Here is an 18,394-nt window from a genome sequence, read left to right on the forward strand (position 1 = left end):
AGCCAAAGGCACGGAGGGAAATTGGGAAGCAGCCCGCGGACGTCCTCACAAGGCTCAGGAACTGGGCCCCCAGCTGCCCTGGGCAGACAGGTCCAAAGTCTGCTAGAGAAGCAGCTAGACTCCTGAGAATTCTCCCCACCTGCTCCTCCCCCATTTCTTTCTTCCTTTCTAACTCTTCTCCCTCCTTGATCTCATCCATCTCCATGACTTAAAGAGTCAGTGCTCACAAGCAACTGATGCATTTTTCCTGCCCTGCCCCCTCCTCAAATGCTCACATCCAGCCTCCTCCCTGACATCTCCAGGCATCTCCTGCTGGCGCCAGGGTTAAGGGGTGAACAAGATGACAATCCTCCTCTGGCAGAGCCTCAGCTGCTGGTTCACGTGCACCGGGTCCTTCTCAAGGCAAACCTTCAAGTCCCGAAGGTCTGCCTGGCAAACCCACAACTCCCTTGGGGACGGTGGGTTCTGGATTGACCTGGGACTGCTGTGAAGGACTCCCCACCTCGACCCCCATGACTTAAAGCTATACATTTCCTCGTGAGTTCTGTGTGAACTGCACTCCACAGCTTTGATATGTTGCATCCTCATTATTCAGTTCAAAATATTTTCTAATAGTCAATGAGTTTTTTTTCCTTTGACCCATAGGTTATTTAGAATTGTATTGCTTTATGTCCAAACAGTCGAGAGGTTGTAGGTTTTTTTGGGTTTTTTAAATTAATTAATTTATTTTTGGCTGTGTTGGGTCTTTGTTGCTGTGCGAGGGCTTTCTCTAGTTGTGGTGAGCAGGGGTACTCTTTGTTGCGGTGAGCGGGCTTCTCTTCTCTAGTTGCGGTGGCTTCTCTTGTTGCGGAGCATGTGCTCTAGGGTGTGCAGGCTTCGGTAGTTGTGGCACGCGGGCTCAGTAGTTGTGGCGCACAGGCTTAGTTGCTCCGCGGCATGTGGGATATTCCCAGACCAGGGCTCGAACCTGTGTCCCCTGTGTTGGCAGGCGGATTCTTAACCACTGCGCCACCAGGGAAGTCCTGGTTGTAGGTTTTTTATTGCTTTTTTGTTTGGTATTGATGTATAGCCTAATTCTACTGTGGTCAGAGAACATATGAATTTAATTTTATGAATTTAATGAATTTAATTATAAATTGAAATTCGTTAGCATTTACTTTATGACCAGCATATGGCTAATTTTAGTAAATGTTCCATGGGCACTTAAAAAGAATGTGCATGATAGATATTTTTCCTTTTCAGTAGCTGATAGAATAGGCAAAGCAGGGACTTCCCTAACAGTCCAGTAGTTAAGACTTCGCCTTCCAATGCAAGGGGTGAAGGTTCGATCCCTGGTCGGGGAGCTAAGATCCCACATGCCTCGCCAAAAAAGACAATAAAACAAAAAACATAAAACAGAAGCAATATTGTAACAAATTCAATAAAGACTTTGAAAATGGTCCACTTCAAAAAAAAAAAAAAAAGGATAGGAAAACGAAAAATTTTTATCTTTTTATTTTCAGCCTCTCTGTGTCTTTTTATTTAAAGATGTCTCTTGTCAACAGACTATAACTTAAAAAAAAAAATCTGTTCTGACAGCTGTAACATTTGACTTGGAACAATAGTCCATACTAATTGACTTGAGCTTTTATCTAGAGTCTTAAATCTTCATTTTCCATTTGACATTTTTTTGTTCTGTTTTTCCTCCTGTATTGCCTTCTATTGGATTAATAAAAATATTAAAAATTTTTTCTATTTATCTTGCTATTAACCTGTTAGTTGTACATTCTTTCTCTGCTCTTTCGATGGTTACCCTAGTAATTGAAACAAGTATCCTTGACAGTCTAATATAAATGATTACTTTTCTACTTAATGTTGAAGCCTTAGAACCTGTCTTTTGGCTTCCATCATTTCTGTTGAGAAGTCAATTGTCAATCTTTTTTTAAAATATAAATTTATTTATTTTATTTTTGGCTGCATTGGGTCTTCAGTTGCTCCATGTGGGCTTTCTCTAGTTGTGGTGAGCAGGGGCTGCTCTTCCTTGTGGTGTGCAGGCTTCTCATTGCAGTGGCTTCTCTTGTTGTGGAGCACAGGCTCTAGGCATGCAGGCTTCAGTAGTTGTGGTGCGTGGGCTCGGTAGTTGTGGCTTGAGGGCTCTAGAGCACAGGCTCAGTAGTTGCGGTGCATGGGCTTAATTGCTCTGTGGCATGTGGGATCTTCCCAGACCAGGGCTCGAACCCTTGTCCCCTGCATTGGCAGGCGGATTCTTAACCACTGTGCCACCAGGGAAGTCCTCAATTGTCAATCTTATTCTTGTTCCTTTAAAGGTCTTTTTTTTCCTGCCAGCTTTTAATATTTTTCTTTTCATCTTTGGTACTCGACAGTCTTATTATGATGTGCGTTGGTGTAGTTTTCTTGATGTTTGCAGAGCTTCTTGAATCTGGATGGATATACTTCAGTAGTTTTAGACAATAAATGGTCATTCTCTTTTAAAGTATTGCTTCTCTCCTATTCCATTATTCTCCTTTTAGATTTCAGTTGCATGCATGTTCGACCATTTCACTGTGTCCTGTATTTCTCTGACTCTCACTTTTATATTTTCCATTCTTTGTTTTCTTTGTTCTTTAACTTTCTGTTTACCTGTTCTCCACCTCCTGAACACTGTCTTCAGATGTGTCTAACCTCTTCAGTTCTTAATTTCAGTTATTGTATTTTCAGTTCTAAAATTTCCATTTGATTCTTTTTTATAGTTTCAAATCCTCTTGCAAAATTCTCCATTTTCCATTTATTTTCTCCATCCTTTTCTCTCTTATTTTGAACATATAAGTCATGATTATTTTAAAGTCCTCATTTGATAAGTCCTAGATCTGGATCATATGTAGGTTTGTTTCTTTTTTTCTTTTTACCTTTCTTTCCCAATTTGTTTTGAGTCATATAGCCCTGTCTCTTTTCATGACGTGTGAGTTTTGATTAGTCTCAGATGGTGCCTGTGAATGCATATTCGAGGCTCCAGATGGCTCAGATTTTCTCTTCCAGGCAGGTGGAGTGAGGGTCATCCCTCATTCAGTCAGAGACCAAGCTGAGTCAGCGCTGGCTGCAGTTTGATAAGGTGTGGCCTGCCTGTGGTTCTGCCCTGCTTTTAGATTCTGTGCCTTTCAGGGCTTTCAAATCAGGCCCTGGCGTGATTGCTGTGGCCCCTCCTCCCAGTGGACCCAGAACTCTAACCTCTGACTCCTTGGCACCTGAGACCGTGGAAGACTTCTCTTTGATTTCCAGACGCTTTCTACTTGAGTTTTAAACTTCCGCCCCTCATGCCTTCGGAGTTTGGCAGATGTCTTAAGGGGAGAACTGACCATTTGTTCGGCTTAAGTCTCTGCTTCTTTCTCCAGGGATCTTGACCTCTCAGGTTTTGTTTTTCTCCACCAAAAAGTTCTGCAGGTTCTCCATCCCTCAGCAATGGCTTTCTGCCTGGAAAAACTCTAGATTCCCAGCCTCAAGTCCGTGACCAGAATGCAAAACGCTCAGGGAGAAAGTGCTGGGGAAAGTCCTCCCCTGCCCCGGTAGCCCCATCTCTGGAATCTTGGCCTGCCTGTCTGCATGGCTTTTGTAACTCTTAGACCTTCAAACAGATTTAAAAATTGTATGCAGCTCCTCTAGTTGTGCACGGAGGGGAGGGAGCAACCCTCTGCCGCCAGCCACTCTGCCACCTGGATGCACAAGTCCTCCTTTGTTTTTCATGCTTGGTGTCAATGCATAGTTTCTATCCAGAGCCATAAGCAGAGTCTCCTATATGTTCTTGTAACCCTTTCCAAGATAAAGTTCTAGCTCTATTTTTCAACATGGGATAGCCAATTGTCCAATAGCAATCTTACCCAATCCCTGCAATGCTGCTTTATCATATGTTGGATTTGTCTCTGTGTGTGTGTCTGTCTGTGGCCAAGCTTCATCTTTTCCGTTGATCTCTCTGTTCTTGTACCACTACTAGACTTCGTAAATTATTGTAGCTTTGTAGTAAATATGATAGCTGGTAGGGGATGCTCCCCCTCTTTGTTCTTATTTTTCAAAACTCTCTTCCAAATACTTGCCAAATTCCACTGAAAATCCTGTTGGAATATTTTGCTTATTGGAATTGCGCTGAATTAATATAGCTAAATCTGAGGAGAACTGAAAATTTTGCAATGTCAAATTGAACATCTTTCATAAATATTTTCTTCATTTCTAATTATTACCTATTTTGGCACTTGGGAATCACGTATTCAAAGGATATGGCCTTTATTTTTAAGGCATAAGGCCTGTTACTAAAGGCTTGCTAGAAATCTCACCCCAGTTTGCATTCCCACCAAGAATTCATGACCTTGTTCCTACTCTTCCCACTCCAGCCAGAATGTCCTAAGGCTTTTCTCAATTTCGAAAGGGTAAAGATTTTCCAGCATAAGGAAACATGGATTCTCAGAGAGGTACGTCCTCCAGTCCACCCTGGATGGTCATACATGGATGTAAGAAGGTGAAACAGTGTTGGCAAAAAACATTCATGGTGTGTAGATGAGGGCGCACTTGGGCTGTGAGGGGCTGTGGGGCGGAGCTGGGCATGATTCCAGCCCCTGAATTCTTCCCCCCACCCACCTGGGCTTTTGCTTGTGTCCTGAACTGGTTGGCCCTCAGTTGTTGGCTGGTCTGGCACTTCCCTCTCTCCCTGTAGCCTCTGGAAGAGCTGTGTGCCTGAGGGGACGGTCCTGCTCCGTGCCCAGCCTGCTCTGGGGAGCCTAGGAGCTGGCCTTGGGCTTTACAGCATTGACTTCAGCCCTGGCCATGCCCTCCCCCAACTGTAGAGAGAGGGTCCCCAGGGTCTCTGCAGACCCCTCCTGCTCTTGGTCCTGGGGTCCATGCACAGAGGTCCCTGCCCCATTCTAGAAGGGGGTCTTTTGGCCAGATTCTCCTGAGGGTGTCAATTACAGGCAGGGAGACTGAGGCAGAAGATTCCCTTTTCAGAAGGGGAGATGGCATGGAACCTCAGTGTTCCATGGAATCACCCTCCCGGCTCACCCGAGTCTCATGGGCACTGCTCTGTCCACTCATCTTGGGCCCGTGGGCTTCCAGCCCAGGGCGGGACAGCCCTCTCGAGCCGGCACAGACCTGGCATGGAGCCTGCCCGGGGCCTGCGTCCTCGGGAGGTGGGAGGGGTGCCTCCTCCATGTGAGTGTGACCTTCAAGTGGACGTGAGGGTCAGCTTCACATTCACACCTGGGTGGTGGCCAAGCAGGCCCAGGGAGTGGCAGCCGTGTGCAGAGGCTCACTCCGTGGTGGCTGACAGTGGCCGCGCCCTTGCCCTCCTTCCTCAGGCATTTGCCCCGAGCCTGGCCACACCGTGGGTTCCCTCTTGGCTTTCCCCTTTTGTTTGTTCTTAAAATTTTTCCAAAGTAACATATGGAGACGTGGCATCCAGGTCCGTCAGGGCTGCGAGTCTCCACGGGAGAAGCAGCCCCGCCCGGGGCCTCACCCTCCACATTCCGTTTTTGGTTTTGTCTGATCCGTTTAGATCCCACTGGGACAGAGTCAGCTTTTCTGCCCCGTCGCACTGCCAACGACCCCGCCACATGCAACACCTCTCCCCGTCTTCCTGCTGTGTTTGTTTCCTGTGTGTTGGTTAGTATTTTGTGTTTACATCAGCAGAACTAGTGAACATTCTTTCCTGCTGCTCTCAGGAGTGGACTCTGCTTATATTTTCTTTCTTGGAGAACATTGTATCAGGAACGAGTGATAACGTAACGCCTGGGGTCATCACTGATCTCTCATCAAACCCTCTGACGGATGCTTCTCCAGGTGGGGAGACCACCTCCCGCTCGCAGCCCCGTCTTCTCCCCGGCTGGGTCCCCTCCATTGTCCTCCGATGAGGGACGTCCCCGCCTCGAGGCAGCCCCAAGGTCCTGCTGGGACCCCTTCACCATCCACCGGGCTGGGCCCGCACCCACGTCTGCCCCACCAGCCACCTGCTGGAGCACAGGTTCTAGCCTCCTGCTGAGTCTTCCTGGGTCTTCCTCTCACCCTCCCTCCTGGTTGTGGTGTGGCTGAGCTCAGAGTTCTAGGCTGAAAGTTGCCGTTCCTCAGCAATTTGAAAGTGTTTCTTCATCTGGTATCTATGAGATGCTGATGCCATTCTGAGTCTCCATCCTTTCTCTCTGGAAGCTTCTGGAATCTTCCCTTTAGCCCCGAGGTTCTGAAATTTCACAGTTTGCTGTGGTTTCTGACTTTTTATAGCAGGTGGGGTAGGTAGACCCTTTGAATTTGGAAACTCATGGCTGGCTGTACTGGGAAGTTTTCTTGAATTATTTCTTTAGTAGTTTCTTTTCATTGATCCCCAAATTTTATTTCTCTCCTCACACAGAAAATTACTTAATTGTATTTCCAACCTTTTAATTTACTTTTGAAGGTTCTGTTTTCATAGTCTTAATTTCCAAGGACTCTTTCTTATTCATTAAATGGTCCTTTTAAAAAAAGCATACCTCACTTGCTCATGGGTGAGTAAATTTTCTTTCTGAGGATATTAATTACAAGGTATTTAAACATTTTTTTCCTTCTCTTCCTGCTTTGTCTCTTTCTGTTGTGTTCCTTTTCTATTTGTTTTAGTCTCTGTATTGCTTGCTAGAGGCTGTGGTCCTGCTCAGTTTCCCCAGTAGAGAACCCTGCCCTCTTCCCTGGCAGCCAGCAGGTGGGGGCCCTGCAACAGGAGGAGGAGGCTGGGGTCCCCCACTACTGGGCATCTTCACTGGGCTTTTCATACCCACCTTCAGCTGGTCCTCAGAACTCCAGGCTGGACCAAGCCTCACTCTCCCAGAGGGTAGCCTCTGGCCTCCTGCCTGATGGTGGCATGGAGGGGGCAGGTCCTGGATGTTCACCGGGTGGGGATGGTGGTCTCGGAATCTTCATTACTCTGCTGGGGCTGCCGTAACAAAGTACCATAGACTGAGGGCTTAGACAACAGAAATGTATTGTTTCACAGTCTGGAGGCTGGAAGTCCCAGATCTGCAGGGTGGTTCCCTCCAAGGCCGTGGGGGAGAACCATTGCCTGCCTCTCTCCTGCCTTTTGGCGGTTTACCCCCAGTCCTTGGCTTGTAGACCTCTGTCTTTGTCTTCACGTGGTACTCTCCCTGTGTGCATCTCCTTTTATAAGGACACTGGTCACCCTGGGCAGGGCCCACCTCACTCCAGTGGGACCTCATCTTAACCAGTTACAGTGCCAGGACCCTGTCCCCAAATAAGGTCACGTTCTGAGGTCCCGGGGTTTAGGAATCAGCATGTGAATTTTCAAGGGATACCATTTAACCCATGACATGGCCTGACGCTCCCTCTGCTAACTTTCCACAAACACCTGTTTTCGGTCCCACACAGCCTCTGACCTTCAGAGGCACCTGGAGTCTTTCCGGGTCCCAGAGAGCGAATCGGCTGTTTCTTGTTAGGTTCCAGCTTTCCTAGGCTCCTCTCATCCCGTTGGCTTTCTTCCCTAAACCTCGTGGCATTTCTCACCTGCAGCTGCCCTGCTCCGTTCCTCTTCCCTGTGGACTGGTTATCCGAGCAGGTGTCATTTAGCCCCTGTCATTGCCAGCCAGAAACGTCTGTTCTGCCTTTTTGGATATTGTTTCTAACTCACGTCTCCCTTTTCCCCAAGGTGTCCCCCGTGCCTGCTGGGGCCCCCGCCACCACTAGGAGTGACCCACGAAGGCCGCAGAGATGGCTGGGGCCTCGGTGAAGGTGGCGGTGCGCGTCCGCCCCTTCAATTCCCGAGAAATGAGCCGCGACTCCAAGTGCATCATCCAGATGTCCGGGAGCACCACCAGTGAGTATTGCGATGGGATCGCCGTTGCTGCTGGTCCCTCGGGGCCGTGGCTCCTGGGCCTCCCGGCCCTGGCTCCCTCCTTGTCCGCCCCGGGTGTTGGTTTCCTGGGACCGCAGTAACAAATGACCACAAACTGGGTGGCTTAAAACAACAGAAATTTATCCTCTCACAGTTGTGGAGGCGAGAGTTCAAAACCAAGGTGTTGACAGGGCCACACTCCTCTAGAGGAAGATCCTTCCTGCCTCTTGTGGCTTCCAGTTGTGGCCGCCAGGTTGGCCTGCGGCTGCATCACCCCAATCTCTGCTCTGTCATCACGTGGCTTCTTCCCTGCATGTCTGTGTCTTTGTGTGACCTGATAAGGACACTGGCCACTGGACATACCCTAATCCAGTATGACCTCATTTCAACAACTGATTACATCTTCAAAGACCCTGTTTCTTACATTTTGAGGTTCTGGGTAGACAGGGGCCACTTTTCAACCCAGGGCACAAGGTTCCTGATTTCTTGTCTTGTTTCAGCTGCTTTCTACTTTGTCTGCTCTTTTGTTTTGTTTCTAACTGTAAGTCATCTCAAGCCTTTCTGAGAAGTAGGAGGCCTGGGGTCAACAGGATGAACAGGGAGTAGTAAGAGACAGAATGGCCATTTCGAGAAGGTCAGGAGGACAGGCATGGCCTCCAGGGTCCCTCTACTGCACAGGACCTGGCTGCCAGAGCAGCAGAGAGGACTTAGCCCCGAGCCTCCCCTTGCTCTTTCTGGCGCCACAGACTTTGTCCTGAGTTGGGGCACGTTTGCAGAAGAGTGGACATAGCCCAGCGTGCAGCTCAAGGAGTTCTCGGCAGCACCCCGCTGCTGAGATCAGAGCGATGCCGGCACCCGGAAGCCCCCCTCCCTGGCCCCACCCACCCTTACCCACAGAGGGAGCCGGCATCCTTGCTTCTAACACTGTAGGTTAGAGGGCTTGTTTGGGGTCCCCTGGAAGTCAAACCAGTGTTTGGGTCATCCCCTGCTGGTCAAGAGCCCACCTCCACGCTTGGTGACTTAGAGCAAGAATTCGCCGTCCTCTCTCCCAGCTGTGGGGTTGGCGGGGCTCAGCTGGGACGTTTGCACTTGGAGCGGCTGCCCTCACCGCAGGCTCCGGTGGTGTGAGCCGCACCGAGCGGACCTCGGGGTGTAGGAGGAGGATAGGCCTGGCCCGCACCTGAGTAACCCCACCCCTTCTGTCATCTACCCGGTTGGAGGGAGGGGCTGCCCCAGGGGAGGGCGCTCAGGGCTGATGGCGGCTGCATCCCTAGGCCTGTTGAGGGGCTGAGGCTTTGGGCATGGCTGGGGGTCTGTGCAGGAGGCCCTGGAGCAGGCTGTGGAGGCCCCGCTCAGAGCCAATGGGGGGGGTCTGTGGGGCATATCTGGGGGCTCCTAGTGACTCTTGTGAGTAGTGTTGCCTCTGCTTGGTCCCTGGAAGCAGAACTGAGATGAGGATTTGGGTGCCAAGAGCTTATGTGGGAGGTGGTCCCTGGATGCACTGCGGGGGTGCAGAAGCCACGAAGCAGCAGGTGAGCAGGTGGCCGCCACGGGCAGCGGGGGCTCAGCTCGCTGGGACCCTCTGAATACAGAGTGCACCTCTGGGGTGTCCTCCCCAGGAAGCGGCTGCCCAGCGCAGGTGGAGGGTCCGTCCAGGTCCTGGCTTTCTTGTGTCTCCAGTCTGGCCCCCTCGAGGCTGGAGAAAGTGCTCAGGAGGTGTGACTCAAGCCTTAAGGTGGGAAGCCAGGGACTGTGACCCCGGGTGGGAGCGTGACCCTGGGTGGGCAGGCGGCATCTGCACGAGGAGCTGATAGGGTTGCGGCCACGTCACTGTTGGGTGACCCAGGACATCAGGAGTGGCTGTGAATCCCCATCCATGCTGGGTCAGGCCCCAGCGGCATAGTCGCCACCTTAGACAGTAGCTGGGGGTCTCGGCTTGAGGGGCTCACAGGTGACCAAACCCTACGGGAGCCTGTAGAATGGACAGAAAGAACAAAGGGATCAGAGGCAGACCCCGTGTCTCCCCTGGAACTTGGGGGCGGTCCAGGACAGGGTGGGGCAGGTGTCACGGAAGCAAACAGCTGGAGGTGATGGTGGGCTGCACTCAGGGGAACTTCTGATCCTGGGGCCTGAGAGACAGAGACAGAGAGAGACAGAGAGAGAGACAGAGACAGACAGACAGAGACAGAGAGACATAGAGACAGAGATAGAGACAGAGAGAGAGATAGAGACAGACAGAGACAGAGAGAGAGATAGAGGGATACAGAGAGAGAGATAGAGACAGAGATAGAGACAGAGATACAGAGAGAGAGAGAGAGAGACAGAGAGAGAAACAGAGATAGAGAGAGAGGGAGAGACAGAAAGAACTAGAGAGACAGAAAGACAGAGAGAGAGACGACAGAGAGAGACAGACAGACACAGAGAGAGAGGCCGCCCTCAGCACAGGGAAGCCTGCCTGAGGAGTGGCGTCGGAGGGCAGGGTGACCTTTATTCCTGGAGGTCCTCGACAGGGGCTAGGGCAGGGCAGGCGGCTCCAGAGCCGACCTGAGGCAGATGCTCATAGGAGCTGGATTTGGGCAGCAGCTCATGACCGTTTTGTCAGGGTAGGAACTGATCTGGCCAGCCCTGCCAGCGGGGGTGGTGACATACTCCTTGAATCTCAAAACGAGGGGCACAGCAGGAGACCCCAGTTCTCTGAACGTGCCACCTGGAATCTCCACTGTGACACAGAAATTAGAAACACTTAAAAGTCAGTTTAAATTCTTACCCTGTAATCATGGCCTCGATAACAGCACTCTTCATCTGAAACACAGCGAATCTAGCAATTCTGTGAGCTGACCAGATTGTACGTGACGTGTGCTCCTGTCCCACCGTGGGGACCCTACTTCCAAATAAGGTCACAGTCTGAGGTTCCGGGAGGACACTGTTCAACCCAGGACAGTGCCTGGAGGGACCCGCCTCAAACCACAGGGCGATGCCTTCAGGGCCAGGCCCCCAGCCTTCCTCCTGGACCCTGGCAAGCTGGGCCCGGTGTGTGTTTTCAGGGAATGGACCACCGTTCTGGAAGGTCCACCGGGACCCTCCTGACCAGCAGCCCCCATGTGGTCTCAAAACCTAACCCATCTGAGAAGTTGGCCCCATTTGCCATCACTATTCTAGAATGTTCTGGGCTCCAAATACAGTGAGACTGGGCCTGGGAGTCCACAGAAGGGAGCTCGGTTTTGCCAGGAGGTGGTGACGCGGTGCAGGCCTTTCTATTAGAGGAATGGCTCCACACACGTGGTGTCAAAGGAGGGGCCCTGGGGGCCAGCAGAGTCCTGGTCAGCAGCCTCGGCCGAGGGTGCTGGGGGCCTGCCGTCACTGGCTGGCCCCAGGCCAAGGTGCCCCTGGTGCTCCCTGCCTTGAGCTGCCTCTCCCCGGGGGTCACCCCTGAGAGTTGCAACGGGCTCTCCACTTGCAGGGTTAGGGTTAGGGCTGCCTGAGCCCCTCAGGGCTGAGGATGCTCCCACGGCCCAGGTGGGGAAACGAGGCTTGGTGGGGTCAGGTCAGCACACGTCACCACACGGGAGGGGAAGGTGGGGGTCCCTCCACGTCCACGTCTCGAACATCACTGAGCTCCAGCCTACGCCAGGCTCCACTCCTGGCATCGGGCCCCGGGGAGCAGAACAGAGGCTCTCACCGCCCTGGGGGTGACGTTCCAGTGGGGCCACGGAGATGGAACTAGACGGGCCGGTGACAAGGGCCACAGATCGCAGTCAGGCAGGCAGTGATGGGCGTGGGGGGCCTTGCCGGGGGTGTGGAGCGTGGGGGCCAATCAGGTCAGTGGGAGGAGCCGGCCCACCGTCCGGAGAGCCCTCACTGAGGGTTCATGAGGACCGGCACAGGCCCCATGTTGAGAGAACGTCCCTGAGGCTCCTGACACTGAGGTCTCGGTCTCAGTTTTAGCGAGGCCCCTCGCTCGCTCGCTCTCTCTCTCTCTCTCTCTCTCTCTCTCTCTCTCTCTCACACACACACACACACACACACACACACACACACACACCGCTGTTTGCCGATTTCCGTGGTGTCAGTGCTCTCCCCACGGACAGTTGTAAGCTACCCAGGGTTTAACCACAGACCCATGGAATTCCTCAGAGTTGGGCCACGGCTCCCGGAAGGGCGGGCGCAGCACACGGCTGTGGGGCTTCAGGCTCCGAGAACACGGCTTCCCTTGCTTAGCTCCTTCCCTGCTGCTCCCGCCCCCCATTCAAGCTGGGCGCTCACAGCTGTCGCCTTTGTCCCTCTGCGCTCCTGCAGCAGGGGCGGAGGGCACGGAGCCCCCCGCTCAACAGCCCGCGGTCCCGTCCCCCTCCTCAAACCCACGGAGGAAGCGACCCGAGAGCTGCCCGGGAAGCCCCTCCCCACCAGATCGCCTCAGTGCTGACAGGGGGCTGCCCGTCCAGCCCTAGTCCAGGCAGGTCGCCCTGGTGAAGGCTCAGAGGTGCCGGTGGAGAGCAGGCCTGGGGTGGACCCTGGGGAGCGCCATCCCCTCTGGAGCTCAGAGCCCCATCTGTGATGACGGAGACACCACAGGGCCCCCGCAGGACACCTGGGGGTCAGGACCAGGGCGGGGGTCAGAGCCACACCGGGGACCCCACCCGAGGGGGAGGGGGCAGGCGGCAGCCGTTCCCACGGGCCAGAGCAGCTCTGCCGGGTGGTCCCCGCGGTGGGCTCTCCTCGTGGCCCACTCCGCATTCACTGACCCTCGCAGCCGGCTGTCCCCTGCCCGCCCAGCATTCCTTGAGCACATCCGTGCCCCGTCCCTGGTGGGGGGGTCCTCAGGGAGCTCCCGGTCCACACAGGGTATACAGCAGACGCCCCGGCACCAGGACACAGTCAGAGCAAGGTCAGCGCCGGGGGCAGGTGTTGCAGCCCGCGAGCAGCAGCGGCTGGGTGGGGTGGGCGGAGGAGGTGCACGGAGGTGGGGCACGGGTGGGCGCCGTCGGGGGCCCTGCCCAGGCTGCCTGCGCTCGGAGACGCCATGATTGTCGTTTCCTTGGCGCCGGCATTACCACGCTCAGGCTCTGGCGGCCGCATCCCCAGGTCCAGCAGGAGTTGAAACCGGGACGGCGAGGTCTCCTCTCAGCCTCACTCCTGGAGCCAGCATGGACGTGACCCCCTCTCGGCTCCAAAGAAAGGGCTGTGATGGTCAGTCACCTACTCCCTCCTGCCGGCCTCCCAAGGGTGCCGGGTCATCTCCCAGAGCCCATCAAGCCTGGGGTCTGGGACCCAGAGCCGGTCAGCTCCTGCCCGCCAAGCCGTGGCCCAGGGCAGCTGCCGAGTGGGGCGAGGCCGGTGGGAGTCCCAGCGTCCCAGGGCTCCAGAGCAGAGCGCCGTGGACGGGACGGCTTAGACGGCAGTTCCCGAGGCTGTTAAGTCCCCGATCAGGGTGTCACCGGGTTGGTGCCTTCTGAGGTCCAGAGGGAGAATCCATTCCCTGCCTCTCTCCAGCCCCTAGTGGTTTTCTGGCAATGCCGGCATCCCCTGGCTTGTAGAAGCACCATCCCAGCCTCCCCCTCCCCCTCCACGTGGCCTTCACCCTACGTGTGTGTCTGCGTCAAATCTCCCCTTTTATGAGACACCAGTCATGTTGGATTAGGGCCCACCTGACCCCAGTATAACCTCATCCTTACCAGTTACTCTGCAAGTATGTAAATAAGGTCACATTCTGAGGTCCTGGGGGTTAGGACTCAACATGTGAATTTTGAGGGGATATAATTCAACCTGCAACAGGGCCAGGGCTTGTTCTCTTGGTGTGAGTTACAGGTCACCCTGGACACGCACTGGTGGGGAAGGGTGGGGGGGTCCTGGATTCCAGAGGGGCGAGGCCCCCAGCCCACTGCAGCTGAGGAAAGCCAGTCCAAGGGGTTGGCAGACATGTCTTTCATCTCCAAGTAGGTGGGGGGAACGTGGTCCTCAGATGGGATAAGGTAGGGTGGTGGCCTGGAGCCCTCTCCCACCAGGATGGCCCAAGTCCCTGGTGGAGGTGAAAACCCCCGGCCAGGTGGGCCCTCGGGGGTCCTCGGGGTCCTCTATCAACACAGACATCGGGGGTTCAGACAGTGTCCCAGAGGGCAGCCTGGCGGGCGCGGGGGCCGCAGCCCCTTCTGCCCAGCCACCAAAGACCCACTGCCTGCTGGGTCCAGGCCTCGGGGAGCCGAGACCAGTCCAGGGCCTGGGGAACATGGGATGCCTCAGCCCTGCCTGGGGGGCTCCCGGGGCGCTCGGCAGGCCCGGCGGTGTGTGCCGGCGGCATTGCTCCTCCTTTGATGAACCGACGTTTCGTGAGCACCGCCTCCCGCCAGCCCAGGTGCAGCTGCTGGAGGAGGGGGACGGGGTGGGGGAGGACCTGAGCAGAGGACAGTCCCACAGCCCCTGAGAGCAACCTGGATGGGACCTGCAGGTGCCCCGGTAGGAGGAGGAATACGTGTGGTGTCCCTGCGGGGGGACAGCCAGCACGCCCCCGGACATGGAGGAGCACGCGGGCGTGATGGGGCCCCAAAGCAGCAGGGACGTGGCTGTGACTATGCTGTGCCTCCCAGCACTTGTATGCACAGCAGACAAGATAGACCTGGGCTGGGGGGGCGAGCGGAGTGTGGACCCGAGAGGTGGGATGGGCCAGGGGCTCGAGGTCTGACCCAGTGCCTGCACCAAGGGACCGCTCTGGGCTGCCTTGGCGGGGGGCGGGGAGAGGTCAGACAGAGTAGGGGGCAGAGATGGCTCATCTGCCTGGAAACAGGGCCCTTGTCCCTGCCCATTGGTAGGGGGGCTGGCTTTGTTGGGGCCAAGGCCTCTGAGGACCCCACCTCCCTGCCCTGGGGTCCCTCTCGGGCGGGCACATCCAGGGTCAGCCTGTCCCTGCAGCACAGCGCTGAGCACCATGCCTGTCCCCTCCCTGCAGCCATCGTTAACCCCAAACAGCCCAAGGAGATGCCCAAGAGCTTCAGCTTCGACTATTCCTACTGGTCACACACCTCGGTAAGCCCAGGGCTGGGGGTCCAGATGGGTGGGCTGCTGCCGTGTGGGTGCCAGCTCAGCCCTGCTCACTGTGCGGCCCTCAGCCAATCCCTTGACCTCTCTGCGCCAATGGGGCGAGGGACCACCCTGCTCCTCTGCAGGGCCGATTGGGAGGTGGGGGCACCGGTGTGAGACCTGTGGGGAGGGGCCTGCTTTCCTAAGTCGCCTTGTGTGTGGAAGGTCACCTTGAGCTGTGACACACACTGTGCCCAGCGGCAGCAGGGACCAAGGGGCCATCAGCCCACTGTGGGCAGTTTCCCAGGGTCCTAGCCGTACAACCATTTGCCTGCCAGCCTCTCCTGTTCCCCAGACACCCCAAGCTCGGTCTCCGAAGCTGAAGCTGCCCACCTGGCACCAGCCCCTGCGTGCCCTCCCCCACCCCCTGGAGCCTGGGAGACCCCCAGACTTTGCACCTCCACATCCCCCATCTGGTCTACACCAGTCCTCCCATCCCCCAGCCTCCTAGAAGGTGTCCAGGCCCCCGGCCCCAGGGCCAGGGCCCACCGTGGGTCACACCTCTGATTGCCTGGCCCCGGCATGGCCCCAGGGCTCCCCATTTCGCCGTCCCCATCCAGCCCCTCCTCTCAGGTTGTCAGGGTAACCCTGGGCCTGCCTAACGTGACTGCTGTCCTCAGGACAGCGTCCAGGGCTGATAGCCCGGACCATGGACTCCTTGGGCCCTGCCCTGCTGCCCCTCCAGCCCCACCTCATCACCCCCACGGCTGCTACATTGAGCACCACGTCATGGACTCCCACCGCTGAGCCTTTGCACGTGCTCTTCCCACTACTACAATGCCCTTCCACTCCGTCTGGCCCTAGACTGGCTGGCTCCTCCCACCCTTCCCTCCGGAAGCTGCCGCCCAGGCAGGATTACTTCCCCTCTCCGGGTCTCCTGTGAGTGGGTGGGCCAGGGAGTGTCCCTCCCCGCGGTGTTGGCCCTGGCGCCCGGAGGCCCTCCGTGAACATCGTGCGAGAGCCCAGCACGGCAGGCCCAGCCTCCTGCAGCTGCTGCCCTCCTTGTCCTGCAGCCGGAAGACATGAACTACGCCTCGCAGAAGCAGGTGTACCGCGACATTGGCGAGGAAATGCTACAGCATGCCTTCGAGGGCTACAATGTCTGCATCTTCGCCTACGGGCAGACCGGGGCCGGCAAGTCCTACACCATGATGGGCAAGCAGGAGAAGGACCAGCAGGGCATCATCCCTCAGGCATGCGGGGTGGGGGCGGGGTGGGGGACCCGGTGAGGGCAAGACAGGCAGGGGAGCGCAAGCTGAGAACCGGGAGAGCAGAGGGCTGGGAGGGAAGGTAAAGCGTGGGGGTGGCGGGGGAGGTCAGGGCAGGAGGGGCAGCATGGGGCAGATGGGCCGTGAAGAGGCTGGAGACCCAGATCCGCGGATGGGGAGCTGCGGGAGGGCCCCAGCCCTGAGCAGTGCCCACCATGGTCACACACATAAGACAGGGAGGCTGGGACAGCCGCTGGTAGGGGCAGACCTTCCCTGGGAGGGCTGTGAGGGCTGGTGGTCCCGGCAGGGAGAGGCCCGGGACAAGGGGACGCCTACGGGGTGGGTCTCTGAACCTGAGTTGGTCAGTACTTGACCTGGTCAGGGCAGGGGAGAATGCTGGGTGGTCTGTAGCATGGCAGACCCTCCACCTCATGCAGGCAAGGATGGTGTGAGGAGCAGGAGAGGATCAGACATCGGCTGGGGGGCCCCCGAGTTAGCAGAAGACAGTGGCTCCTTGGCTACAGGCTGTCTCGGTGCCTTTAAGGTGGATTGGGAGGGTGCAGGAGAGCAGAGTCCGGCCTGGGTTGCAGGAGCCGCAGCACCTCGAGGGGTGAGGCTCTGGGCGCAGCCCAGCCTCACGTCTGGTGGTGTGCTGTGTCCCTGCAGCTCTGTGAGGACCTCTTCTCCCGAATCAACGACACCAGCAACGACAACATGTCCTACTCTGTGGAGGTAGGGCTCTCCGCCACCTGTCCCTCGGAACGTGGCTTTACTGATTTAAAGCCAGTGCCCGCCACTGGTCTGTGCCCTTAGCTTGTCATTCATGCGTGCATGTTGCCGACATGCCAGCCCACGCCGGGCACAGGAACGAGGGGCAGTGTCCGCCCTGCGGTGTCTATTGAGCAGCTGCTCCGAGCTGCGTGGCCCGGGCTGAGCCATGGCCCGGGTGACCCCAGTGTGACCGCGTTGAGTGAGCCCCCGGCATGGCTGTGCGTGGGGAGGGCCAGGCAGGGGGTGGGCTGACCCCCCCCACTGACATTGTGTGGGGGGCCTGGCCACACCAGGTGGCTTGGAGCGCACCGTGTGCTCCCCGCACCTCAGAGGTCCCTGATGTCATCGCTGCCCCGCAGGTCAGCTACATGGAGATTTACTGCGAGCGTGTCCGTGACCTCCTGAACCCCAAGAACAAGGGCAACCTGCGCGTGAGGGAGCACCCGCTGCTGGGGCCCTACGTGGAGGACCTGTCCAAGCTGGCTGTCACCTCCTACAATGACATCCAGGACCTCATGGACTCAGGGAACAAGGCCCGGTGTGTGCGGGGTGACGCGCCCACCCTCCCTGCCCTCCCCCTACCACCCACGCAACTCCAAGTCTCTCCGAGGGACACCTGTCCTTGGGGCGCCTGTTGGTATCCCCATGGGGTCTGTCCAGCGGCCCCCATGGAGGTGTGGGCCTTGTGGGCCTAAGGACATCCAGGGCACATGCCAGCCCATGGTGGCCTCCAGCTCCCCCAGGAAGGGGGCGCTGTCGCCTACACAGGGCCTGCTCCTCGTGGGGGGTCAGGCTGTGTGCCCTGGGGGGCGGTGGCTGCCCTGGGTGGGGCCAGGCTGTGAGGACCAGCCCTGCCTGCTTGGAGGGCAGATGCCCCTCTGGACAGGGGCACGTGGGGAGGGTCGGCCACAAGGTGCCACCGGCCACGAGCTATTGGTCTCCGTGACCACGCTGCCCCGGGCCTCCCAGCCTAGGAGGGTCTGCCCTGGTTGTCATGGCAACAGTCCCCCTGCCTTCTGCCACACAGGGACTCTCGGGAGGGTGAGGATCCCTGGCCAGTGGCCTACCCTGCACTCAGTAGAGGTCCCCGGGGGCTCTTCCACCTCTGTGGAGGCAGCTGTCGGGCAGCGAGCCCAGCCTGGGGGCTTCCCTGGGGGCTCTGCACGGCAGCGACATCGGGACCAACCACTGGCCTCCGCTCGGCAGCCTCGGGCCTTCTCCCCAAAGGCCGTGCTGGCCCTCCCCGGATCGGCCGGTGTGGATGGACAGTAGAGCCCCCTTTCCCTTCTGGGGGCCTTTCCATGTCACAGCCTGCAGGCCACCGCCCAGGGAGCTCTGCTCAGCCCCTGGAAGCAGAGCACCCCTAGTCATGGGGCCCCGAGTGCCAGACTCGAGTTGGGGGCCGAAGGAGCCACACTGAACACAGTGGGCAGGCAGTGTGGGCCCCACCCAAGCTCTACAAGAGGCACGGTCGCCACCAGGCCGGGCAGGGTGGCCCCGGGAGCCCAGGGACCTG

At 56.8% G+C, this 18,394-nt stretch overlaps 1 protein-coding gene across 4 annotated transcripts in view; it reads left to right on the forward strand.

The window, feature by feature from the left end:
- KIF1A (kinesin family member 1A) overlaps positions 1 to 18,394 on the forward strand; it is an 89,413-nt gene that overhangs the window by 12,054 nt on the left and 58,965 nt on the right. For all 4 annotated transcript variants that reach the window (XM_082630899.1, XM_082630900.1, XM_082630901.1 and 1 more), the window contains exons 2-6: positions 7,643 to 7,810; positions 14,769 to 14,845; positions 15,913 to 16,092; positions 16,774 to 16,839; positions 17,238 to 17,416. In XM_082630899.1, coding sequence (XP_082487025.1) covers positions 7,705 to 7,810; positions 14,769 to 14,845; positions 15,913 to 16,092; positions 16,774 to 16,839; positions 17,238 to 17,416 — 608 coding nt within the window. In that variant the 5' untranslated portion in view covers positions 7,643 to 7,704. The remainder of the gene's footprint in view (positions 1 to 7,642; positions 7,811 to 14,768; positions 14,846 to 15,912; positions 16,093 to 16,773; positions 16,840 to 17,237; positions 17,417 to 18,394) is intronic.

This window comes from Mesoplodon mirus (assembly GCF_964341445.2).
Source record: "Mesoplodon mirus genome assembly, chromosome: 8".
NCBI classification, from domain to species: domain Eukaryota; kingdom Metazoa; phylum Chordata; class Mammalia; order Artiodactyla; family Ziphiidae; genus Mesoplodon; species Mesoplodon mirus.